Genomic DNA, 26,960 nt, shown 5'->3' with positions numbered 1-26,960 from the left:
GGGCTGGTGCAGGGCAAAGAGCCACAGCTTCTTTAGAGAGGCATTTGTGAGAGGCAGTAGCTGTCAGCTCCTAGTTCAAATTGAATCCTGGGTTCAGCAAGAGCTGCTGCCTTCCAGAGAGGCAAAGTAATTCCCATTAGCCAACCAGCTGCAGGACCTTGTTTCCTTGAGAGGCAGGATCACCTGGTTCCAGCCAGGTTATATACCCTCTTTCTGAGGGGAGAAAAATTAAGCACTTCAGCAGTGTAGCCCTCTTCATACTGAACTTCAGGAGTGCCTAGCCTCATTATTATCACTTAGACCTGCAAAGCTGCTTTTCTGCTCCAGGCTTGCAGGGGAGGGGGGCAGGGGCAGGGAGAAACATACATATATTCTGAAATTTAAAAACTCTGAAAGGGAGGAAAATATTTGCTATTTATTATCAATTATTTTATTAGTTGGACTCTTTCTACTTAGTTTTTATTTATTGGAGAAAGTGTCAGGTCTATTTTTTTTTTAAAGCCTGTAATTAAGCACAGTCAGGAGTCATTAGATAATTCAAAAAGCCTGCTGTTTCCCATTAACTAAGAGCAACTAGCAAAACAAGGGGGTTTTTTAACGGACTAGGCCTAGCTCTAAGTGTAGAAGTATCTTGGCGGGCAAAGGCACACACTATACTTAGAGATCTCATCTTCATGCTGTAGAATGCTGTATTTGGTAATTAATTCCCTCCAAACTGGAGTTGAAAATTGCCTCTTTCCAAACACTGAAATTAACAGAGGATTAAACTGTCATCTTTTGCATAAAAATGGGCTTTGAAGATTGATTGTGCTATGAGTCACCTTTTATCTTGAGATCAGCTATTTATATCTCATGCAGGTTGTGCTTTTTTGCTAGCACTTCATCTAGGTGGGAAAAAGACTGCATATAGTGGTGTGGGATGTTTGTGAATCAGTGAATTCTAGCTTTTCTATCTTCTAACCAGCGTTATATTGCAAATGTCACTGGAGAAAAAGAGAAGAGTATGAAGCTAGCAAAAATGGTAACTCCAGTATAAAGAAAATAGAGCCTTAAGACCCCATCTTCCTCCGAGACAGGCAAATGTTAAAAAATACCTTTGTTGCACCAGCAAAAAAAAAGACATAAGAAAATGTTTGGGCGCTGTTCATGTCACACCATACTATGTTGGCATTTCCATTTGACATGCAGACTTGTCAGTTTTAAGCGTAGCTGTGAACTACAGATGCTTTTAAAATAAGGGATAGAGGAAAATAGATTCCCATTCAAAATAGAACCTGTGCTAGGTCTAAAAAGGCCTGAAATTTACTAGTCATACAGACAATTTTTCAGCTGCACTAACACTGAGGGAGGGAGAGAACATACTGAGGTGCTCTCTGTCCTTTATCTTTCAAGCTGGTTTTGAAATCTCCAAATGAAATATTTCCTCAGTTTCTAGGGACCAGCTGTTCAACAAGTGGTGGGAAATGGAGGGAGCAACAGACAAGCAGCTTTGAAATCTGCTCATACTGGCATGGCTGAATTGTATTAACTCATCTTTCCAGAAGCCACTGAACCGATGCACTCATGCAGCAAAATGGAACTGGTACATTCATATCCTTTTCACCTTGGTACTTGCATAAAATATTTGCCCTACCTTTGCTGTTCCTTTGGATGCCCATTGGCCTTTTATCTATTTACCAAAGCAGGAAGTACCTAGTAGGACTGAGTTAACGTCTGACAGATCAATAGTATTTGCCAGGTACTATTGGCTTAGGCTTCCTAACAACCACTACTTTTAATGAAAGTGTTAAGATCTATAGGTAGGTGTTCCTTCTGAAGTTACACCACTGAACTGAAATTTAACCCTTCACATTTCCAAAAGTCAATCAGGCTGTCATTGAAACAATGGAATAAAATCACCAGTCCTTGATCTATTGCTGTTTCTATTTAAAGTTGATAAACAGTTGATTTCACATAAGATCTCATCAGCATTCCTTAGTCAGCATGATTGTTTCTGGACTTCCTGGCATTCTGACTAACTAAGCAAGCAAGTTAAGGTTATTTAGGAGCTTACAGCTAGGATGGATGGAAAGGGAAAGTAGACAACATGCTGCCACCTTTTGGTTACAGAAACAAGAACAGGTATTATCTGGACAGATCTATCTAGTGGAAATTAAAATACATCTGTGCTTGTTTTCTGTAACAAAACAACCCCAAAGTCCATATAATGCAAGGTGCAACCCTTCATGTTCTAAACTGCTGCTCTGAGTTTAGCTCACATTTCACACTTGTTCAGTCTTGTTTGTGCTCATTAATAATTATCAATCAATAATTAATAATTTCTCTCATTTAAAACATACAGGCTTGAGTTCACTCACCTAAAACTAATGCTTTGCAACACTAAACTGACTTAAGGAATAACTGCAGAATAGGAGGTACAAGATCTCATGAATTAGTAGCTTGTAGAAGTAGACTACTGCATGTCATAACTCCTGTTTGGCTATTTATAGGGACACACATAGTTAAGGCAGCCTGACACTTTCATTACTAGATTCGTTATCAGTATAATTGGCACGTTACAACTTTTAACCTTAACTGTTCGAGCGAGATTTTCTGTGCTGGCAGGCTGCTGAGGACCTGAAGGGTATTTTGTTTCCTTGCTTATTAAAACATTGGTTCAGCTGTCTTGTGAGAATAAAAGATGGAAGAATGCCCATCTTAATAAAAGAAATGCAAGATTGTTCTGTTAAAAGTTTGCATACCTTCTAGTTTGATGCAGAGCATTGGAATTTAACAGATGAGCTATCTGTATCAGGGATGTGCTTCTCACTGCTCAGATGAGTCACTGCACAAATTTGGGCCAAGTGGCAAGCCTTTGAAAATCTCAGTTTAAATATGTTCTGTAAAGACTTAGGGGAGCTTGTGAGCTCAAGTCCATGAATGTTCTGTTACTCCCAGCTCCCATGTGCCAGAGGCTCTTTACATTTACTGTGCATACAGATTCACTAAGCATGCCCCACCCCGGGGCACAAAAATCCATCAAACACTTGATCTTCTGTTTTCCGACACTGGCACTGAGTTCTCAATCTCTTCTCCTAGCGTATGGGTAATGTAAAGGAGGATCTCATCTGCCTGTACTGCAGAAGGGACAAGAATTCTCCAGTCACCATCGAAGCAGTGTTGGTAGCCCTGTAATGCTCTATACCAATGATCCATTAGTCCTTGAGACCTGAAGCCCCTGATAGCCTGCAAGATCTAGCTCTGGGATTACTTGATAGGGTGCTGAGGGCCCCTCAGGTGGAACACCTGGACAATATACCCTAAGGGTGTCTGGCTGTGAGATCACCTTACAGGACACTGCTCAAGCCACCTGTGCAAACTGCACTTTGGTGCACGTCCCACCCAGATTAGCCCCAGTCACTCAACCATGAGCAAAGCTGTGCAGCAGACCTGAACTTGGCCCTTATGCCACATCAAGCCGTTGTTACACTTAACACCTGGGTGCTTGTATGCAAAATGTCCCTGTCTCAGGGAAGACTTGCAGTCTTGCAGACCTTTAATGTACTAATGGTGCCACCCTACACTGTCTGCTGCACCACACTCAAAAACTGGCAGTTGGTGTGCACCCTTGTACCTTGAAGAGTTCTAAGCTCTCCTGCCATTTGGAAGAGTATCCAGAGGACCACAGACATGAGGAAACCCACCAGGAATTATCTTGTTTCTGCACTGACCACTTACTGTCTCAGCAGAGACACTCAACAGCTTCACAGACACTGTCATATAAAGATCAAGAAGCTGAAGGAGACCTACAAGAATTGTTGGTAGGAATTTTGAAGGAAAACAACCCCCACCCATGTGTTATCACTTTTTCAGGGAGTTTAGCTTCATCACCTACCAGGAAAAGGAAGAGAGGAACTGATTTTTCTTTTTAAGGAGGGAAGTGGTACATTGATTTACCATGCAGTGTGGTGCTTAATCTCTCAGGGAGGAGGGCATCTGTTATCTTTGACAGGTCAGGATCATGCCATTAGGAATCTGGGTCAGTGGTGGGAAACAGCAAGACAGATCCATCCAGAGGTAAATGAGGCCTCCTTTTCCTACCAGTAAATTCCCCTAAACCTCTTGGCAACCAGAATTCCTTCTCCCAATCTCAGCACTCATCTTCCACACATCTCATGAACTGTTTTTTACCCATCTTCCAAGGGCAGTTTTTTTATCCATTTACCCTACATGCTCAGCATCAGCACAGAAGACATGCAGTTGCCCAAAGCAGTCACTGAAGCCACATCAAGTTGTAGAGGCACGGAAATACCTGGACCAGCAGGCCTGCTAGAAATACTTGCAGGGATAGGCTTTTATTTTTTTTTTCTTTTCTCTCTGTCTGCAACTTTCCCATCATTTTTAGAGAAGCATATCTAGCTTGTAGATATAGAGCTGTATATAGCTACTCAGTGCACAGAATGGACCATGATATGGAGGTGAGTCAGCATTGTGTAATTAATCAGATCATGTCCAGAGGATCTTGGCTCTTTTGTTGCAGAAAGTGAACACAATGACTGCAGGAAGCAAAAAAGTGGTTGCTGGCTGAGGTGTTTGTATGCTGCTCAAAAGGACTGGATTCTCTATTTGCCTTTCACACAGACTACTAAATTAGCCACTTAAAAACCCATTTTTCATGGGCGGCCATGAACTGGGTATAGGGTTTTGCTGCAAGCCTAAATTCTAACCTTGTGCTTTTATGGCTAAAACTGTAGCTGCAATGTAATGTAATAAGCTGTAATGCTATCTTCTCCTTACTTTATGAGGATGTAATCAAAATACATTGAATTCTGTCTGTGAAACTCTCAGTTCCTACACAATTGCATACCATTGAAAAGTCCATAATGAAATTACTAACTCTGTCTTCAGAGCAGGATTTGAACAGTAATTATTAAGGCATAGAGTCACACATCAGGCATCAAAGAGAGAACAAAACATTGAATAGTTGCTCATCAAGTGACCACCATCCTTTCTGTGCACTGAATGGGCGCATGTCATGACTACTTCGCAAAATGTGAGGGGAGACAAATCAAAGTTCTGAAAACATGAATTCTGGCATTTTCTAACTTCAGAATCCTTGACTTTGCAGCCTTAAAATATAAATCCTATAAAATAGGATTCTTGTGTGGAATTTGAAGATACATTATGTAAAACAAAGCATTAAGAGCCATAAAAGGAATCCCTGTAGATTAAAAGTGCAATTAAGACTGACATTTTTAATACTTTAACCCTGATTATTATTAATTAATTTAAAACTATACATTCATCAGCGCAAGCTTTATCATAATATTAGAACTGTAAAAAGGTCCACAGAGTTTTGAAGTAGTTGAACTAAACTACTGTCAAACAGTAATGAGGCAGTGTAACTCTGTGTGTAAACAGACTTAAGATAATAATATGAAAGACATTTAAAGAGATTGGGAAAGTGTAAATTAATATATTTTTCTATTTCAGCTAATTATTCTCTTTGGAACATTACACTGATGAAATTATGCCTGCAGCTAACATACTTGAGCATCTGTGTCCCATGCTTCAGTGCGTAAGTTGACATACTTGGCCCTAGGTCTGTGGCACTGCAGTAGGTTGGTCTTACAGCTCCTTCTCTGTATTCATCAGAATATGGGTTGTTTGAACTGTCAGTAACAGAGTCTGCCTCTTAAATTCAAGCTGTAGGAGGTAAAACAAAATCCCAATACATCAGTCAAGAGGATAGGATCACACTTGTAAGCCAGCTATTAGAACACTAATGTTTTTCATGTTTATGGTTTTACTCAGAAGGCCTCTCTCTATACCCATGTTCATCTGCCCTTGTACCTCAGCTGCCAGAAATATGTTTTCCAAAGACCTTTAACTGAATTTACTCTGATGCAACAATAATCTCATCTCTGCACTTGCTTTCTCCCTGGATTCCTGCCAGCTCTTCAGAAAAGCTGGTTCCAGAATCAATTTTGTAAGGTTTGTATGTGAATGAACAGGACCTTTAATGTTTCATCTATGAACATTTTAACAGTGAAAAAGCAAATAGCAAATGACAGTAAAACAAAAAAAACTTGATTCCACCATTGTTTTCATGTTCATCACCACCCCATGCTTGGCTGGGATCAGCTTTCCCTTTGCTTGCTCATTCCCTGTTCTGCATTTTCCTGCCATGTTGTCAAATGTGCAAAGAACTGGTTTATCCCTGCCCCACCAGCATCAGCATTTTACCATGTTATTCCCCGAATTACTGTGGAAGGATTCTGTGTAGCCTGCAGGTTAGGACTATGATATTTCTATTTCAGTTTCAAGGTTTGCATTCTAAGTGCTAGTATTAAACTGGGACATTTACAAGGCACCTGGCAGCTTTGCATTTGGCAGTTTGCAAAGAAGCTGGGCACCTAGTTCAATGGTGGAGTTACTTTCCTTGTTCTGTATCACTTGATATATAATTAAGATAAAATTGCACTACCGGGCTTTCTGCATGTCAGTGTACGATCTATTCCATTTAGTCACAGTAAATTACACACTCATCATTATCCTATGAAACAGCATAGTACCAGTGAGTCAATTATACCTGAGGTCAGATTGCTCTGTGTTCAGTGTCTTCCTATTATGCCTGATTTTCCTGCCATTAAACTAAATGATGGTCTCCTATTGATTTTAAAAAAAAGTAGGATTTGAAGGGATTTAAGAAATAATGTAAAAATTGCTATCATTAACTTTGTCCAAAACATTTACTAAAATAAAAAAGTATTTTTTGGAATTACTGAGGTTTTTTAATTCACTCCTGTTTTTCTTTTCCCTCTTTTGCTCTTCTCATTCCCCTCCTCCATCAGTTTGAAAACCTGAGTACATAATGTCACCTTTGAAAAGGGCTTCGAGAGCTGTGGATCAAAACCTCTTCTATGTAAGTGTCAGTACAATCAATTTCAAAACAACTTCCCTCAAGCTAACTGACATCACCTAACAGTATAAAAGGAATTAAGAAATTAAGCTGAATTTAAACATCCCCCTTATTAATACAACTGAAAATTGGGAAAAGTACAACATTCTTTTTAACTCCAGCTGTCTCCTCCTTGGTTTAGCCCAGTTAAATTTCAGAAGAGGAAAAATGTAGAGTAAAAATCACTGATCAGATGCTGGAGAACTGAGTTAAAGACCTGCCTCATGTAGTTTTCTTACCTGGCCCCAAGCATATAATTTTATCTACCCTAGTCCTTAGCTGCCTCTTTGTTAAATAGGGTAACACATGTACAAATCTCATAAAACTGTGAGAATCCTTTTCATCAGGGATCGAGTCATTAAAATCCAATGGCAATTAGAACCATACAGACGGATACAAATAGTAAATGTGAACAAAATATGTCTTCTGAAGCTCCCTGTGGATGTGTCCATCAAGACATCCTCAGTTACTAAATACAACAAAAGCCTTGCTAAAGTTATAATAATAATTTTTAAAAAGGAAGAAAACTCTCAGCACATCAGAGTGAAACAAATAATACTTATCCAAAATGCGTGGAAAAGTAAAATGGTTTAAGCACTTAATTTACTGGGTCTATTATGGACGTCCAGTATCAGTTTGTACTGAGTAGCAATGCCTCAATAATTCATAAACGGTCACATGCTAAATATTGTAAGTTTGCCAGCAAAAACTGCAACCTTGTAAGTTATTATTACAGTCCCAGAGGAAATCCAGCCATGCTGAGAAAATTTGTACTGAAAAAGAAAGTTTGTAAGGAGAGGTAATTACGTTTCATTAGGTGAAATCAGACCAAATACAAGGACTGTAAGCCTGAAAGCTTGTTTATTTTTCCAATTATATCTGATAAAATATGATGTCTTCCTACAAGCCTAACTCTTCTTATAGATTACAAAAGTATTACTTTAAAAGTAAAACATTTACAAGAAAAACTTTACTACAGTTGACAAATATTAACAAACAAATGGACATGTGAAATGACATAAAACACGTCCATTTGGAACCCTTCCTTCACCAATAAAGCCTAAGATAACTTATAACTGGAAAAGATTAAAATAATTATAATAATTTTCACTGTTCTCTACATAGCTCTAAAACTGCAAAGCTAGTAATTTTCCCCTGCTTATTTGTATTTTTCCCATAGCAATGAAAAGAATGAAAATAAAAAACTTTAAAGAGCCATAGTAAAAACATAAAAATGGGTGGAGAAAATTCACTGGCTTGAAAAAACTTGAAAAGCTTTTAGTTCATTTTAACTTTCAGTGACTATAGTTCAAGTTCACAGTATCCCTTAAACTATGAGAGATGTTTTGATTTCAGCCAGACTCTTCAGTTATGCATATCTTGTCATGCTCTTCAGAGGTGTCTGTATTTTTTTTCCACTATAATCGGTGTTTTTCAGAAACTCCAGTTCTCAAAGCAGTATCTGAACTAACACTAGAGATCTTTATTGCCAGGCACTAACTGACATTTACTGTTTATTCAGACAAGCTGAAAAACATGTATGCATTTGAAATTTATTGTGGGTAAATTTGTATAATTTTATGATTGGGGGCGGTGGGGGGCGGAGAGAGAAGGAAAGAAAGAGAGGGAGAATTCTCTGGCTTTATATGCACTGCTATTAGAACTTCTCTGGAAAAAGTATTACTCAAACACCCATTAGCCCAAGCATGTCTTGCTGAAACACTATCCTGAAGCCATCCTTCTGCAATTGCTAAGTGGTTCCACCAAGAAAATCTCATGATTTTGCTGGCTACCCAGATCATCCTTTCTATCAGACTTACCAGTTGCCTCTACAGCCTGAACTACTGGTGTTCCAGCTTCTGACACTTGCCTGTACCAGCAGACCTGTTGTCCATACAGCCAAGCATCAAGTATCAGTGTAGTCTGGTATTCAGCTCCTGATTTTATTGTCCTTGGAAAAGGAGTACTTGCTGTCCTAATGGAATCCTGCCCAGCAAGCTGCACAAAGACAGAGACAAATACCAACAAATGAAGGAAACAAATGGGATGTAAGCAAATACTGCCATAAGGAATCTCTCTTTTAATTATAAGGAGCTACCACTAAAAGCAGGAAATTTTGTCTGAGGGACTTCTAAATTCAAGGACTTCTATCTTTTATCACTGCCAATGACCACAATCCAGAGCAAGCAGAGGTGGACTGTGAAATCCAGGTTCTCCATTGACTCATAAATATGGAAAGAGTTTCAGGCCCAGATAACCTACATCTCCTAAATCACACCTAGAACATCCAGTTGTATCACACATGGAGTTTCTTGAACAGTGGAATAGGTACGTACAATACAATACAACTTTATGGTAAGACTGAGATACCGTAACTCCTGACTGAATATTTTAGTGTGTCCTTTCTATGCCTCCTGAGTTTTAAACTCTTCTCCAAGTGCTCAGTGTGGGACCTGTACCAAAAAATTTACAAATTTTCAGTTCTCTCCTACTTTATATGGTGACATGAAAATGGTCTTTTTTGAGAAAGCATGGGCTGGGCTACCGGGCTATCAGATGGTTTGAAAATTGGCTGGACTGCCAGGCTCAACTGGTAAAAATGAATGGTTGACATGTAGCTAGTGAAGAACTTAGTGTTCAGCATCTTGACGAAGGACCAGATGATGACACAGAACACACCCTGAGCAAATTTATGGACAACAAATTACGGAGTGGCTGACATGAGGACTGGCAGAACTTAATCCAGAGACCTCTCAATATATTTGAGGATTAGGTCAACAGATGCCTCAGGCTCAGTAGAGAATAACCTCAGGCATCAGGACAGTTGGGAAACTGGCTGAGCATCAGCCCACAGAAAGGACCAGGGAGGGGATCATGGCTGTGTCAGGCTGAGCATGAGCCCATTAAGCCAACAGTGCACTCTCACTGCAAATAAAGCAAACTGCATCCTGGACTCCATCAAGAATCGAGAGAGGTGTAGCAGGGAAGATACTATCCCACACTCATTAAAACAGAGAAATTAGGAGCAAAAATTTTCACAGAGGCTGAAAAATCCTACTTTAACTAAATGTTTATCCAGTATGCATAGAAAGTAAAAGAGCACCTTTTCATAAAAATGGGCATAAACTAGCTGGGAAATTAGAAGGTAGTAATCCTTACCAAAGCAGTGAGTTTCTGGAGTAGTTTTCTGCCTTCAGTAGCAGGGTAAAACAATCAAGGTAGTTGCAAAATGGAGTTTAATAATTTATAAAAAGACAAACGTAATAATGTTGCACATAGCAGCAAGTGGTGATGTCAGAGGTCGCATCCAGTCTTACATTCCTGAATGCAGCATGCTTAAAGAGTGATAAAAAATGAAAGAAGATAAAAAAAAGTTTCTGAAACATAATAAATAGGGAGAGAAAAGAGGAGACAATAATATGGTTGTTGGCAAACAAAGTCCCTGGAGGTAATGAAGAGGGAAGCAATCTTCCTCGAAAATTTGGTGACTTTCTTGTCGAAGACCACAATGCTGTCTCAATGTGGCCTGATGCCACTGCCTTTAATAACCCTCATTTTGTAGCACAGTTTTATTGTGATGGCTACTAGAAGCATTACTGCTTCTAACAAAACAGAAATACCACATTTTATACAGTGTATGCCATGGGATGTCAAGTAACAGATGAACCTGTATGATTCCCTTGCATCCCTTATGTACAAAGCAAGGCCTTTCTACCATTTGATCATATCATCATAAGCAAAGATGATACAAAGCATCACACATGCACAAATATATGACTTTGAAAGAACAAGTTTATTTGTGATCAGCACTTTGCATTTTAGGTCCTAGTGTTTTTTTAAAACCCCTAATGGTTTTTAATTTTGCACATTGTTATGCCTGATTAATGATATTTGTACTGCTCACAGTGGTTGTGTTCTTGTTTATTAAAAAGTAACTGAGAAGATAATTGAGCTCTGCATTCATCGTTTTATGTTTTAAATAACTATTTAACTGCCTCCTTTTGTTACAATAACACATTAGAAAAACCTTACTAAAATCAGGAGTGAAAGAAAGGCAACGTAAGAGGTGGCAGAGGCAAGTGTTTCTATGTCAGTGGAAGCGCAATGGCTGTAGACAGAGATGTCCAGAAAAAGCTAAAGGAATACTCTTCAGCCAGGCCCACCAGCCCTGAGAACAAATACCCTTTTGATGACCTCTGAGGTCAAACATGGGAAGCAAATAAGACTTTAGTGAAACCTGGAAGTCCCATTAATCACCCCATATGCCCTGCTAGATAGGAGAGCAGCACCTTTTCCAAAGCAGTGCATACTAATGAAGCCAGGGCAACCCTAAGGAGGATGCACTACCACTACACTGAGTAGCTGCTGCTGAGTGACATATGGAGATGGGGGAATGTAGAAGGGGAGTTTCCAGTCAGATGGCTGGCTCCTCAAGGATGGGACCTATCACACAGGTATGCTGCTCTGCAGAGACTTCAAGGAAATTGTTTCATCACTGCTGATAACCTTCAATTTTCAGGCCCCATTAGCCACTACTAAACATCAGAGCCCCAAAGTGGCAGTGTATCAAATGCAGCTGCTCTAGAGCAAGATAGAAAGCAAATGGCTGTTTTGAATTCTGCCTCTCACTCTTCATGGGCCTTTAGCATCTTATGATTTAAGTCACCATGCCATGAAGTTTATTTGGGGAAAAAAATAATCACAGAATCGTGCGGCTGAAGTCATAAGAGAGTATGACAGTAATATAAGTGTAATGGTAGCCAGATGGAGCACCATTGCAATAATTGCATGGCACATCAGGCCATGCCAATTCACAAGAGAAGAGGTATCCAGGACAATTTTCATAGCTTTTATGTCTATTTATTTCTGCAGAACAGAGTTATATAAGTTTCAAGAGACTTTGCCTGCCAGGGAAGGTAGCTGTGTCACAGCTGACACAAGAGGTTACCAGGAGCAAGCTTCCCATTTGTCTTGAGGAAGTCAGTTAATCTGGTTTTGAGAAAATTCTTAGTGTTTCATTTCAGATCCCATCACTACAGCAAAGTTTTAAGACAAAATGAAAATGCAAAAACTCCTAAAAAAGCAGCATTTTATGAACTGAAGCAGTATAAAAATGTACTGACAGGTACTAAAACTGATAGTAAATATCATTTTATGAAATCAACTACTGCTTAATGATTATTTCATTGTGTATGTAAAAGTACTGAAATAGATTTTCCTTAAAATTATGTTCACCTTAGACTTACTGACAAACCTCTGTTGTCAGTTAACATAAAGGATATTAGCCTGTTACTACTATCAGTCACTCCATTAGTACCTCTAACAGCTCTAAAGGTTTAACCACGCAGACAACTTATGTGCCAACCTGATACCACAGGACAAAATTTTTCCTCTTTTTGTGCTTTGAAAAACAGGAAACTGCACTTTAAAAACATACTGAAATATTGAATATACTAAAAAGTTGCAGTGTTTAGAACTCCAGTTACAAACATGAAAGTAAAAAATAAAAGTGCAGAAAAGCTCAGTTATTCAACCTTAATGGCAATGTGGGGGGGTGGGGTCGGAGAGTGTATTTTATGTTCATACACAATCTACTATTTTGTCTACCTTCTTGGGCTGTCCCCTGTCATTGTGGCATGAACCACAGCCTAAAGCCTTGTTGGCTCAGAAACTGCCATACTTGCCATTGTAGGATGAGATGCTCATCCTCAGTGCCACTCAGTGCCACTGCTAATGCTGTTTATTGCATATGCCTCAGTGCTTCCTAAAACACAATAAAAGCAGTTTCTTGTTCACTGAGAACTCAGTGCCAACACCAGCCTGGAATCTCTGCCTATTGGCATACATCTCAACTTAGATGCCCAGCTGAGCAGTGCTGCTTTCCCCTGAACCAGGAAAACTCCAGGCTCTAACCCTGTGACATCCTTCTGAGTATACACAATTATTCTGAGTCAGACAGGTAGTAACACAGCACTCTGCTCTCAGAAATGCAGGACTGATTCACACCAGCATATATTTTTCAACAGGTAACAAGACAAACCGCAGGTAGGGAAATTCCTGGAGCATGGGTTTTGATGTGAGATAAAGTCATCTCTCTTTTAAAACAATTACAAAGTGGATTCAAGAGATGAACCCTTGCCTATGTCTGTTTTTTATTTGAATACTGTCACAATTGGGCAAGTGAATCCAGGGTGCCTCCTCCCAGTCTATCTTGTAGCATTCTCCAACTCTTCTTAACAATCTGATACTCAACATCACCATCTTTGAAAAAGGGACTTGCAACTTAGAGGAGAAAACATCTGCAGCCAGTTAAGAGTGCAATGCAACATCATGTGGGATATAAAGCACTTCCAGAGAAATCAAGCATACCCTTTCTAGCTCCAGGAGTCCCTGAGGAATGAGCGCTTTTATATTTGCCATCTTACTCTGAAAATCAATACTCAAACTAAATAAAATTTAGGTAAAAGAATATATAAAGCTTTATTATATTCAAACAGAAAGTTTATGTAGTAGTAACTAGACAGGACAAATACATGCTCTTACAGCTAGCTAGCAGTTTGTCTTAATCTCCACAGTGTCTGTACGCTCAGTTAACAGCTAATAGGGACAAAATTGCAGGTGATAGGACTGGAGCCAAATCGACTATGCAAAACCTTATATTCCAGATACATATCACACAATAGGCTCCCTTCTCAAGTCACACTTCAGATAAGAACATAGAAGTGATTACAGTAGCTCAGACTAGACAGCCGTGCAGCTCTGAGCTTTAGCACTTGACAGTGTCCAAAAATAGATGCCCCGAGGAAAGCACAGAAAAAAAGAAAGAATGTAATAATACCCCTTTAGTTTCCAGCAGCTTGACGTTCCCTGAGAAAGCCAGTACCTAATCCCACAGAAAGTTTACTGCAACAAAGTTACCCTGTCAAAATACATTCAGTCAGTGTGAACTGGTAGAGCGAGGCTGTACAACTGCACACTTTGTACTGCGGCCTTGTGGAGCCTTTATCAGATCTGATGCTTAAAAACCATTTCATGTCATCTCATGGAACCAGGTTAACTCTCTGTTAGCTACTGCTTGAAGGCAACCAGCTGCACAAACCACTGCATGTTCTCTGATTTACTTCCTCCAACCCACCTTTAAAAGGAGTTGGTTACTTTTCTCCTCACATTTGAAGGCAAGAACATTGCTAGCTTTCTTTGGTTAACTAGGGTTTTTTTTTGTAATTACACTCTCTCATGGATTATACATTTCCAAAAGCAGCTGACAGTAGAAAACAGGGTTAAGGGTGAGATATTAAGCTATGCCTCACCAACAGGTTTGGGGAATTCTGTCACAATTGTGCCACTTCACACTTTTTTTATTTTCAGAATGCTTTCTCACAGCAAAGTCCATACCCTTAAGTAAAATCAGACCTAAATCTATGAGGCACTATGTAAATTACAGGAACACATGTTCTCTACCCCAGTTAATCCAAAACCCACTCTCCTGCCACAAAACAAATAGTGCCAGTGGACTTGATAGGATTTTGCACTACAGTTAAGCATCTACCTAAGTTTTACCAATATTGGCGGCTACTTTAAACAGCTGGGTATAATTATTAGATGGTAAAGGTTACTAGTGAGTGACATGTTAATTATATGTCTAAACTAATACCATTCATTTTACAGCTGATTTTTAAAACTTTTGCTTTAATTTATTCCTATTCTATTTTCAATTTAATCATTTATCCCAGTCTCTTATTTACTTTTTTTTTTTTTTTTCTGTGCAAACTAACAGATAGATAGTTACTACTGGATAAATAATTATCCCACAATTATGTAAGGAACTAACCTACTGAGATAGAGGTCAACTAAAATTCTGGACAGAACAATTTATGTGTTAGACAGACTGTCTCAACTTTGATTTTGCTGTTCTAAAACATCACCTGACTGTACACAAAAGCTGTCTTAAATCACATTTGGTTTGAGTGTAGATTGATAGTAGCAACAAAATTCATGTGTTCATTTGCACACATAAATGATTAGCTGGGGAAAAAAAATCCTAATGCACTAATATATAGTTTATTCACATAGAAACTCTGCTCTAAAACACTTCCACCCTGATAAAAGTCAGTGTTTCATAGCACCCAAGAGCTGCAGACACTCAGCATTTTGTATATTAGTAAAAGCTGGGAACAAGAATAAAATATAACACTCCACAATGCTGTATTAAGGAAATATAAAGCACTCAGAAAAAAAAAAACCGCGCTACTTCCCTAGAGAAATCAGATTGTAAGCAAGTTCTTTAGAGGAAGAATGTTGTAAAGGAAACGTTTTCATTCAAAAACATAAGAGAGAAGGTGAATTTGCTATGCACTCCTACAACTCCTGTGCTTCAATTTCAATTAGAAAGACACTAAAATGAACCGTTTATGTTGCAGTTGAAAACCCCCTGAGTCTTCTGGGATTTAGGCAATTGATTAATTTTTCATATTTAAATAACAATGAGCTGAATCACAAGGGAATATGAAGGTAAGTGTACCAACCCCCAGCTCCTGAGGGCCTGCCGCTAGCTTTACCAGCCGCTGAGGTAATCCCCTACAGCTCTGAAGCACCCAGCACAAAGCATCTCTGGGGAAAACGAAGAAAAAGACACTCAGCTCGTGCCAGACCGCGGCACCACCGGGGGATTCACCACCCAGCACCACATCCGCAAGCTGCCTTTACCTTGGCCGAGAAGCAAACTAAGGGCTGATAGGACCTGAGGAAAACAGGGAGGTGAGTGCGCTTTAAGGTGCTAATAGCACCTCTAATAAGCTCCCCATGGTGCTGGCTGGGGGAAACGGGCGGCCGTTTCAACGCCGGCCGACCAGAGCGAGCGACGGGCGCGCTGGCACGGGCTCGCTGCGCTTGAGCGGCCGCCGCTGCGGGACCGGGTTACCCGCCCCCTCGGGAACATGGGGGCTGCGAGGAAAGGAGACGTGGTGCTCCGCCGAGCGCTGTGTCGGAAGGCCCGGGGGCCGGCCTAGCCCTGGGGGGGAGGGGCGGGCTGGTAGTAGGGCCTTAGCGCTTCGCCCGCCTTCAGCGGCAGCCGCTCGGCGTGCGGGGCCAGTGAGGCGGCTCCCGGGCAGGAAGGGGGAGGTGGGAGCCCGGAGCCCGGCGGGGGGAGGCTAGCGGCCTCGGAGGGGCGGGGCGGGCCCCGGTCTATCCTGAGCTGTGCCGCCAGGCCCCGCGGTGGCTCGCCCCCCCGCTCCTGGTTTTTATCCCTTTTCTGCCTAGGAGAGCCCCGGAGAAGTTAGGGCGGACTGTGAGGGACAGCGGGTCGGGGCTGACAGAGAAGCTTCTCCGCGCTGAGGCGGCGCCATCTTGCAATACGGATAAAAAAGCTGTGCTGGGCGCCATTTTGCATCTGAACGACAGATGATTAGAGCCTCGTTATTTTTCGCCGTCAGGGCGCCGCCATTTTAAGTTACGGCTGACTCTCCGCCTCCCCTAGCGCAACCTCATAGTGCGCCGCCATTTTGGCTTGCGAACAATACCCCGACCCGCAGGGGTCCTCACCTCCTCCATCCCTCCCTTTAGGTGTCTTCATAAAATGCCCGTGGAGAATCCCCTCTTTTTTCGCCCCGCTCCCAAGATGGCGTCGATGCGGGAGAGTGACACTGGCCTGTGGCTACACAACAAACTGGGCTCCACAGACGAGCTGTGGGCGCCGCCGAGCATTGCCTCGCTGCTCACGGCTTCGGTGATCGACAACATCCGTCTCTGTTTCCACGGGCTCTCCTCGGCCGTCAAGCTCAAGCTACTTCTAGGGATGCTGCACCTGCCCCGCCGGGCAGTGGATGAGGTGAGAGCTGGGTAGGAGCTTGCGCGGGAAGCTTAACCGAAGCGGGGTCCGCGTGTGTGAGGGGAAGAGGTCGGTCGCAGACGGCGTGAGGGGAGACGGGGGCGCAGCGCCAGCACTACCTCCCCCGCCCGCCCTTTTCTTTTCTCATGGTGTCTGTGGGGCGGGGAGACCCCAGGGCGCGGCGCCTCAGGCCGCCTGGCGCTGCCCTCTCCGGCGCGGTGGGAGCGGGCAGCCCCCCGCGGCAGCCCTGAGGCAGGGAGCCGGGCAGCGGCTGCTCCTCAAGGGCAGGTGCCCGGCCGCACTCGGCACGGGGTGTGTAATGAGGCTGATCCCCACAGACATCCCTGCATCTCGCTTGCAGCCTTTCTTGGACGGGGAGGGGGAGGAAGAAGGTCTCGGCTGGTGGGGTGGTTGGTCGAGGCCCAGTGCGGAGGACTCTGTCCTTGCTGCGAGGAAAAGCGCTAACGTTCCCTGTGATAAAAGGGAGTGACTGGAGTGGAAGCTTTACTGCTGCTGCTCCTCCTCGCCCTGCTCTCCGGGGAATCTCTGGTTAGCACTAGTTTTTTGAAAGCAGTTTCGACCTGAAGCCCATCTTATGCCTCCCCATGGACTCGTAGTTGTAGGGCTGTGTTTTGACAGTCTGGGTGCCTTTGGGAAGAGGGCTTGTGGTCCTCCTAGGATTAGGACAGAGGCAGGACCGTTTGGGAACAGCCGTGTTAGGCTTCCTTCACTTTCCTTAATACTGGCAGCTATGTAGGTGTCCCAAGTCGAACATCTCTGCTTGGAAGGACAGCAGCAAGTGCTGAAACTTATGGAATGGAAGATCTGGGGTCTGCACTGAACAGTGCTTTTCGCCACCTTCTTGCAGTCAAGCATTGCTTGAAAAAACTGCCCTGGGTGGGTTTTTTTGCTTCTCTTTACCTTTCTGGGAACAGCTGGTGCTTTCCTTTACTGACCTACCCCAACTAATAAGCTGGCTGGCTCAAGTCTGAGCTGGCTCTGCAAGCTTATTTGCTTGGCCTGGGACCATACCTCATCTGCAGCTGGCTTGTTCTTACCAGTAGGCAGTTACTGATGTTTGGGGCAATAGCAGGACAATGACTGGGAAACATTTTAAGTTTCTTCAGCTAGGTTTAAGGAGTACCTCTCCTACTTCCACCATGTATGGTATTGGATCCCAGTAATGATCATGGAGGTGGCATGTAGTTAATCCTCACATTCTTGTGTAGAGTATCCTTAGCTGTGCTTGCACCAGTCTCTTTCTTGGCTAGGACACAGCTGCTGCTTAGGCTTAATGTACATATATACTAGGCAGGGTGTGGGGAGACAGTATGTAACTTGGATTATTGTATGCTCAGTTTTGGGGTACTTCTAAGCTGAAAATGCACAAGGATCACAATTAAGCAGTGGTTTAGTGTTTGCCAGTGCCTGTCTTGCCACATGCATCTGTATAATTGATCACTCTTGCATGTAGTCAGTGTCACTTAAAAAAAAATGAAATAATTCTTGTTCAGCATAATTACTCTAATTTTCAAAACATGGTACTTGTGTTTAGTGCCTGTTCAGTGCACAAGCTGTCTTCTTCCTGTGTGACAAATGCAATTTTGTTTTGGCCAAACAAAATAACCAAGGCCAGAAAGGGGCATGGGGAGCTATGCATAAGCTCACATGAACTCTTGAATATGCTAAATTCTTCTGAAATAGTGTGAAAATCCAAGTAGCCTGGAAGAAATGAGTATTGCGATATTTGGAAAAATCTGTCAAATTAGTGATGTTTTTAGATCAAAAAGAGCTTAGTTTAGGGACTTTCATAAGTAACACTGTTCAACTCTTTGAGGGAGCAGCATTTAAGCAAATTAACTTGTTGACACGCTGCGAGAGTGTTCACTGGGTGGGTAAAATAACTTTTTGAACTGATTCAGAGGAAGATGGTACCCAGAAACTTGGTCTGTGATTTTGTTAGCCATGGAGATAAAGTATACGTAAAGAAGAGCAAGTCAGTTGCTGTACCTTTTAGTGTAAAGTTATCAGTTATGTTCCAAACATAAAGCTGATCTTACTGCTGTAATAAAAGATATTCTAGGATTTTCCGCTGTTTTGGTGCAGTGTGTGAATGCAATCATAGATTTAATCCTTCATTGTAAACAAAGCACACTTGATTGAGATCTAGGGATTTAGCATATTTTCAGTCCTTTGCAAAGTACCTATAACATCTTAGTTATTTCAGGGATGTGACTTTAAAAAAAACTTTATTTATTTTTTAACTGAGAGGAAGGGATTAAAAAATTGATAAAAATTAAAGAGTTGTGAGGCAGAAACCCTTAACATTGGTTGTACCGGAAGGAAGCCTAATGATATAGCAGACCTACCAGCAAACTCCTGACAGAAAGGGATGTTGTCTTATCAGATGTTCATAATTTGTAGTGGCTTTGCTAAGATAGGTGGTATCATCATAGAGTGGTATGGGTTGGAAGGGACCTTCAAGATCATCTAGCTCCAGCCCCCTGCCGTGTGCAGGGACACCTTCCACTAGACCAGGTTGCCCAAAGCCCCATCCAGCCTGGCCTTGAACACTGCCAGGGATGGGCCATCCACAGCTTCTCTGAGCAACTTGTTCCAGTGTCTCACCACCCTCACAGTAAAGAATATATTCCTAATATCCTTTCTAAATCTGAAACCTAATCTAAATATATGTTTGTGTTCAGTATATGTGTGCTGTGCACCTCTCTGTAGTGTTCTCTGCTCGGTGTATTGTACTGAATATGGTGTCTTTTTGCTGGCAGAAGTACACTGGTACAGGATACCTGTAGCTGCCTGGAAGTGAAATTCATCATTTGGGAATCCTACCCATATCTCAAATGGTTAAACTTAACTGTGAAAGTACTTCATTAGTCTCTGTGGAAAGTCATATGTGTGTTTTCCATGCCATGTGCCAGTCTGTATTGATCATGTGTGAGAAGCACTGAGTTGGCATTTGGAAACTTAATAGCATCGGAAAACACATTGCATCAGCTTTGTAAAGCTTTGGGAATCTAGATAGGAGATGCAGGATGTGTTGCTAGTTTATGTAAGATGTTAAATGATATACCCTGCTCTAGATATTGGACTTAGTTACTGTTTTCTCTGCAAAGTACTGGGTTTTTGTTTTCTACATAATAGCATTTTCACTGAGGCACAGAATAACATGGAGACCATTTGGGAGCAGAAATCTGAGAAAGTTATGTGGGAATTGAGGAAAATGTGGTGGTGCTTGGTTTAGAAGGGGTTTACTTGGCTGCTGATCCTTCCTAAATCTCTGTGAAAGCTTCAGTCTAGACAAGTGAATCTTCAATGAGCTGTCCTAAAGGCTAAGTCCTTTACTTAAGTGCTTTTTTCCTCAAATGTAATATCCTTCAATTTTCGTAATGTTTTCATTCAACACTCCAAATATTGTATATCTATAAGCAACTTAATCCTCATAATACTCCTGTGGGATAGGTAATAAACCTGATTATTTTTTTTTTTATCATGCTGTGAACCTCATTGCTGCTTGTTGTGTTCCTGCTGACTAATAAGAATAACTGGCTCCCATTTTTAAGTGTGTTTTGTAGGCAGTTATCAAAAATATCCTTTCCTGCTGTAATTCTCTGGGCAGAATTTGCTAACTCTTGAATCTCCCTGCCCCCCAGCTTTTCATCTGTTAAATTTTTTCTAGATAATTGTGCTTATTTGAAATGATGCCTAAAGCTCAGTGTAGTGCTGACCAGAGTTTCAGTTGTGAATTTGGCAGAACAATTACTTCTGTTTATTTTGTATATTGTATTCTTGTTAACCTGATTCACAATGCCAATGCAAGTTTTCTTTTTGTGCCAATGTTTAATTTATTTATTCAGGGTTAGACTGTGATGTTACAACCAAGTCTGGAATGAGGACTGTGTGCTTCAGTGCTTTCTGAATTTCAGTCTTGAGAGGAAGATCTCTATCCCAGCAGCAGCCTGCACTTTTATTACAGTAGCTGCAAGAGACCGAAAGTCAAGACTGTTTCTTCTTGCTTGCTTATGTGAATCAGGAGTCCTCTATGCATGCAAGTGGGACTTGTAGAGTACTACTGCAAAGGAGTAAGAGGGCACGTGACGCTTGCCTTTCCCTCTGTTCAGAACAGGCAGGCTGCTATGCATTTTTCTGGCCTGCATTTAGTGTTCTTAATTTTTTTGTGATGTATTAGATTAAAACATACCATATTACTACCCTTGGCCACTTCTGCTCTTTTTCATGATTAAAATAAAAAACATATGACAGTGGTAGTTGATGCATCCTGGTTTTGTATTGCATAAATATTAATGCTGTACTTTCAATCCAATGCTTTTAGCTTAATGAAAATGCTGTATAATAATACAGATACCTATAAATAACACCTTCACTATCCTGCATGAAAGATTAAAACTTGATTGCATTTATTAGTCAACTGTTGATGTAATTGTGTAAAGGTATAGTCACATAAATTGAGATGTGCTATAAAGCAAATGAACAGGAAACCTTTTCGAGAAGTCATCCTGGAGTTATCACTTTGTGTGTTTCTAGTAACATTTCTTTCTTTACCTCTTCTCACGGTGCTGTTTGTGTATTCTTCCTGCACAGCCATTATTAATCTCCTTTTGTCTCTGTTCCCAGACTTTCCCCATCCTGCCTGATCCTTTTCTTCTCAGATGTTTTCAGTTGTGCCCTATTGGGGTTTTTTTGTGCCAGCAGGCTGAGAAAAATACTTAAGATCCTTAAGTTTTAGATGAGAGAAATGCCAGAACATGTTGCATCAGATCTTGACATTCATGCTTAACAAGATGCTGGTTGAAGCTGATGGGGCTCTTACTGACCCAGTGTTGCAATCTTACACAATTAAGAGCTTGGGATTATGGCTGTGCTCTGTAAAGTAGCAGAAAAACTATACGTAGGTTTCTCAGAGTTGCATTTCGTGCATTCGCAAACCACAAAGAAAACTTTTCTTTTCAGTTGCCAGTTCACCACTGAACTGGCAACATATATTTAAATTGCTATTGAAAGACAAACCTGAGTCAAAACTCAAATCCAGGCTTGTTAAATGCAAACCCATATTTAGGCAATGTCTCTGGTTAGCTCACAGTATGTGTTAGTGTGCTTCGCTTCCCTGTGTATGACAGTGGCTGTTTTTTCATCATGTTCTTTCTGCCATGAGGCCTTATGATGATGTTGTTTGCCCAGTGCTAGGCAAACAAGTTGTTTATGGGCTCCATTCTTGAAGGAGCCGAAGTCATGTGAAGCAGTGGATTGTGGCATAGGTGGGTTGCCTGAACTTTAGTTGCTCTGTGAGCAATGTGGATTTGACATACCCAGACAAGAGCTACATAGGAACATACATAGTACAGGCATAGAATCATAAATTGTTTAGGTTGGAAAAGACCTTTAACATTATGGAGTCCAACCGTTAACTCGGCGCTGCCAAGTCTACTACTAAACCATGTCCTGAAGTGCCACATCTACCTGTATTTTAAATACCTACAGGGGTTATGACAGCTCTGTGATTTTTTGGTGCAAATGGGAGTTTTGTGGAGCAGATATGAGTAGTAAATTGGGATGATACAGGAGACATCTGTTCTCCGACTATTGCCCGAGTTTGATTTGGTGGAGGAAATTACATTCTATACATTTACGTGCGTTAGTTGTGTCAAGATAAAAGCTTGTAAAAGAGCTATAAATAAACCATAGCTTCATCAGTTCTCATGGCGTGTTTTAAATTTTCAGGTGTTTTAAGTAAATCAGTACTGGAATTCCTGTAGGGATAGGTAGGAGAATAAAGGGTTCTTTCAACAGTATTGATACTTGTCCTCATCCACTGTAGTGGAAGTGACTTCTGATGAGCAGTTTAGGGTTGAAATAGAGATTGCTGAGCCTGTGTGGAGTCTAGGTGGGGGTTTTGTGTTTACTGAGAAAGAAGTGAGCAATGGAGGGCAATACAAACTAGAACTTTAGGAATTTATTCTTTCCATTGAGTAAGATTTGGTTAAACTTGGCAACATGTTAAACAGTGTATGGTCATGGTTATGTGGTCAGTTTAATCCAAAGCAAATCAATAGTGCTGCTGAAGACTGTAACTGACAGTTGTAGTATCTCTGCTCTGCTCTTGTGGTTCTAGTGTTTGTGTGACAGTAGTCAGCCACACCAAGGGGCTGATCAAGCTTAAAGCTATAGAGAGATGCTGGTTTGGGTCAGATGAACTGATCTAGTTTATTTCGCAAGCATGTTACTGTAAGTGCTAAAACTTGCAAGGAGGGGTAACGGACAAACTGCCCCTGTAGTGCACTTGTAAACCTTTTCTGAAGTGAGAGGGCAATAACGTTGGGTGAAAGGAATTAAGAAATGTCAATGTTTGCCTCTGAACCTTGAAAGGCTTGGGTGGGACACGGGGGTTGTTAATAGAGAGCAGAGATTTAACTTTTATTTCTTAGAGTTGCATAGGTAGAGTAAGCTTATTTTACTAAACTTTTTCATAAGAAAAGGATGGTTCTAAATAAAGGGAAAGAAAGAAAGCATAAAGGTGAAGGTGAATCTCTTGCTTGTCTCCCTGTGTTCAGAAACATGTAGGCTGTAACTAAGCTATATGTGCCTCAGTGGGTTGTGAAAAATTGAAATTCAAGTATTTCCTTACACCTGCTTGTAAATTCTTCAGTGTTAGTACCACACAGATAGTGTGTCTAAATAATTTACATAACTTTACTGTTATGTTTTGTGGATTAGATGCGCATTATGTCTCAACTATCTTAGTTCTGTGAAGCTAATGCTGTAATGCTTACATGAGAGTTTACTTAAAGCAAGTGTTCAGTCTTTATTTGAGGGGTTTACGCTTAGCTGTGAATGAAATAACTAATTTAAGAGATTCACTAGGTAAACCCCTGTCTGTAGTAACCTTGACTCTAGTTCGTTTCATGGTGCCAACAGACTTGTTTAGTAATTTAAAAATATTACTGTGACAATTAATATTTTTTTATGCATTATTTCCCCTTTTTCAAGATGGATGCTTAAAGAAAAATGACTTTTTTCTGACTATAGAAACTTCAGATAGATGGAAAGTCTTATTACTTGTGGCATATTAGAGGGCTGGGTCTGTTTCTGTAATATGTAGTTTTTATTACATGAAACACATTTTGCCTAAGCAGTAAATTTTTGAGGACAGTTTATGTTCATATGATGCAGATATGGTCTGTCTACTTAATTATTCGGTAGTCCAGAAAGGGGCACATCTTCATTCAGATGATTGTTGTACATAACTTGTTTTCTAGTTGTGCGTTTTTATCACTGAATATAAGGTGTGGGGACACTGGGAGTGTAAATGTAGAATGTAAAGAGACAGTAGTGTAATGATCTGGTCTGTTACATTTAGTAAAAATGTTCAGTGCTAAACAAAGCTTCAAACTGCCAAAAGCTCAAAACAAACTTGGGTTAGATTGACCAAAAGCAATATAAAAAAAAATAAAATCTTGGTTCATTCTTTACTTAGTTCTAGAGTTGTGTAACTGTGTTGAAGCAGCCTCCCTTTTCCCTTCCCCAGTAGTAAAACATTGTGCATGTTTATGCTAGTGTCTTATTAAAATAAAAAAATCCAGCTAACCTGTTTAAAACTGTTTCCAATTGGCTGATTTTCTTTTTCTTTTTTTGTTAGATGAAAGGGGCACTGACTGAAATTATCCAGCTCGCTACCTTGGATTCAGACCCCTGGGTCTTAATGGTAGCTGATATTTTAAAATCCTTTCCAGATACTGGCTCCCTTAACCTTGATCTTGAAGAACAGAATCCCAATGTTCAAGATATTTTAGGAGAACTTAGAGAAAAAGGTAAGCTTTTTCTGTTGGTGTGAAGTATAGAAATACAGTGCCTTTTTTCAGAAATAACTTGTTGTTTCACAGGCAATCTTGCTATCTTAATGGTACTGGTACCAGGACAAGTAGTATGTCTTGTCTCTTAACTGCCACAGTTCAAGACCTGGCTCGTTACTGATCTGGGAACTGATATTTGAGGAATGGTAACTTATTAAATTATCTTTTCACATATCATCAGAACTTACATGTTGGCTATTACCCTGAGTGTTTGTGAAGGGCAACGCATAAGGTAATGTGGATTCATTAATATCTGACAGGCTATATGTGCGCTGGTAGGTAATAACTGGCTTACTGCAGCTTAGGAAGTTGAGGTTTTTCATATATTGCTCTGTCTTCATATGTTGTAGTACCAAAGAAGACAGTAAGGCTCAGCTTCTGCAGTGCTTGTGTGGACAGCCTCGTGTGTGTGCAAGCACCACTGTTGTGTTGGGCAGGTGGGGTGCATTTCTGCTGGAAGTCCTCCTCTAGGCAAGAAGTGATAGGTGCTGGCAGAGAGACTGATCACAAGAAGAGTAATGCTGCTGATGACCCGACTAGCTACACATTGCCTAGCAGCTAAAAATAGTGGCTTAGGCACTTGAACAATTGCTACTTCAAACGATGTAGTAAATGGTGATGCAAAGCTGCTCCTACTTCAGGGAGTCTGATTTAGCACATTGTGTAGCAAAAGTCCTTAGTCATCAATGGACCAACATGGTCTTGAAGTTAGGATTGCAGCAGACCAATAATGAAATGACACAGTGGTGGTGGAAGTGTTTTGCTTTCTTACTATAAACAAATGATCATTTGTTTGTTCACGCTTTGGTTTGGACTTTAGTGTAGTAGTTTCCTTGTTATGTGTAATTTTATGGAATCTAAAAATTAAATCATTTTTATTATCTTTTACTCTAATAGCATATTTAAGATTCCTGCAATTTGACTAGGTGTAATTAACATGGAAGTTCTTATGAAGCTAATGTAAAAAACAAACATCCTAATAACTGGTTACATACTGTGTAATAATTAGAACTAAATTACTCTCAGTGCTTAAACAAGTAATCTAAAACCACCTGTACAGTCTAGTTGTAAAATGTTTTGTAATTAGCTATCAAAGAGGTGCTAATACCCATATGTACTGTGTTAACTTTTTATGCAGTAAGTGAATGTGAAACTTCAGCTATGTTGCCGTTGGAATGCCAATACTTAAACAAAAATGCCTTGACTACACTAGCTGGGCCACTTACTCCCCCAGTGAAACACTTTCAGCTGAAAAGGAAACCTAAAAGTGCCACTCTGAGAGCTGAACTCTTGCAGAAGTGTAAGTAGTAGTACAGCTAGTTGATAAGGTTGGGTAACAATTTAAATGGTGAAACGAAAACTTGTATTCAGTCTTATTCTCCAATATGGGGATATATGTTAAAATTATCTGTTATAAGAGCTTTGCTGGCTGATTGTTTTTTTTCTTTGATAGACTGATGTGTGGAAAAGCAGGTGCAAGTCATTCCAGCCATGATTACATTAAAATGCTAATCTTGATTTAAATGCTGTTCAGATTTCAAGGCATACGAAAAGCTGTAGCTTTTTAAAGCACAGATACATTCTCTCATGTGTATATTTAAGTCAGTTGTGAAGACTCATGAGGGACAGCTTTGGTTAAAGCTCCTGAAACAAAACTGAAATGAGAACCTAGTTCTTATTTTGCCATATGTTTTTGCAACAGGGAGCAAGAGCTGCTAAATAATGCTTTTGCTCAGTGTGGTTATATAGGGTGTGAAAACTAAGAGGGTTTTTGCTAACAAAAGGCAACATGTGTACATACATGTATTGATAGCTGGTTAAACTAAGCAATCTTAAAATAGTTTACTGTACCTGCTGTTCTGTTGCAGCAGCTTGCTGCTTTCTTGCATGTGATTTGAGTAGTTGATCTGGTTAAATACAAAACATCTAACTTTTTATGATGTTATTTAGAACTTTAATTATTTCAGTCTTTATCAAGTAGATTTCTGCTCTGATTTCTTTTAGCTCAGACCATCTTGTTAGTTGCATAGTTATATTGATTTTTGCATTTTTTCCAGATACTGTGTTTACCTTGCAAAAATAACATATATATTTCTTTGTTGCTATTCCTATCTTTTCATGTATTGGTTAATAACATTTTATATAAGAAGCAATGTATTGTGTTTTTTCAGCACAGATTCTGTAATAACTACAGACCTTTCTCTTTTTAGCAACAGAAACTGCACAACAGCTAAAGAAGACTGCAGGAGTGCCTTTCCATGCCAAAGGCAGGGGACTGGTCAAAAAGATAGATACAACAAGTATGGCTCGC

At 40.6% G+C, this 26,960-nt stretch overlaps 1 protein-coding gene across 2 annotated transcripts in view; it reads left to right on the top strand.

The window, feature by feature from the left end:
- Positions 1-8,563: 8,563 nt before the first annotated feature.
- The window catches only part of NELFA (negative elongation factor complex member A), a 33,288-nt gene continuing 14,891 nt past the window's right edge, over positions 8,564-26,960 (top strand). The window contains exons 1-6 of one of the 2 annotated variants that reach the window (XM_040592304.1): positions 8,564-9,268; positions 15,472-15,697; positions 16,502-16,766; positions 24,436-24,607; positions 25,788-25,949; positions 26,860-26,949. In XM_040592304.1, coding sequence (XP_040448238.1) covers positions 16,515-16,766; positions 24,436-24,607; positions 25,788-25,949; positions 26,860-26,949 — 676 coding nt within the window. In that variant the 5' untranslated portion in view covers positions 8,564-9,268; positions 15,472-15,697; positions 16,502-16,514. Of the gene's footprint in view, positions 9,269-15,471; positions 15,698-16,130; positions 16,767-24,435; positions 24,608-25,787; positions 25,950-26,859; positions 26,950-26,960 lie in introns of those variants that run through there. The other variant, XM_040592293.1, reaches the window with a different exon arrangement.

This window comes from Falco naumanni, chromosome 1 (genome assembly GCF_017639655.2).
Source record: "Falco naumanni isolate bFalNau1 chromosome 1, bFalNau1.pat, whole genome shotgun sequence".
NCBI classification, from domain to species: Eukaryota; Metazoa; Chordata; class Aves; order Falconiformes; family Falconidae; genus Falco; species Falco naumanni.
Note: the sequence above shows the minus strand (reverse complement) of the source record. Positions and strands in the feature narration are given on the sequence as shown.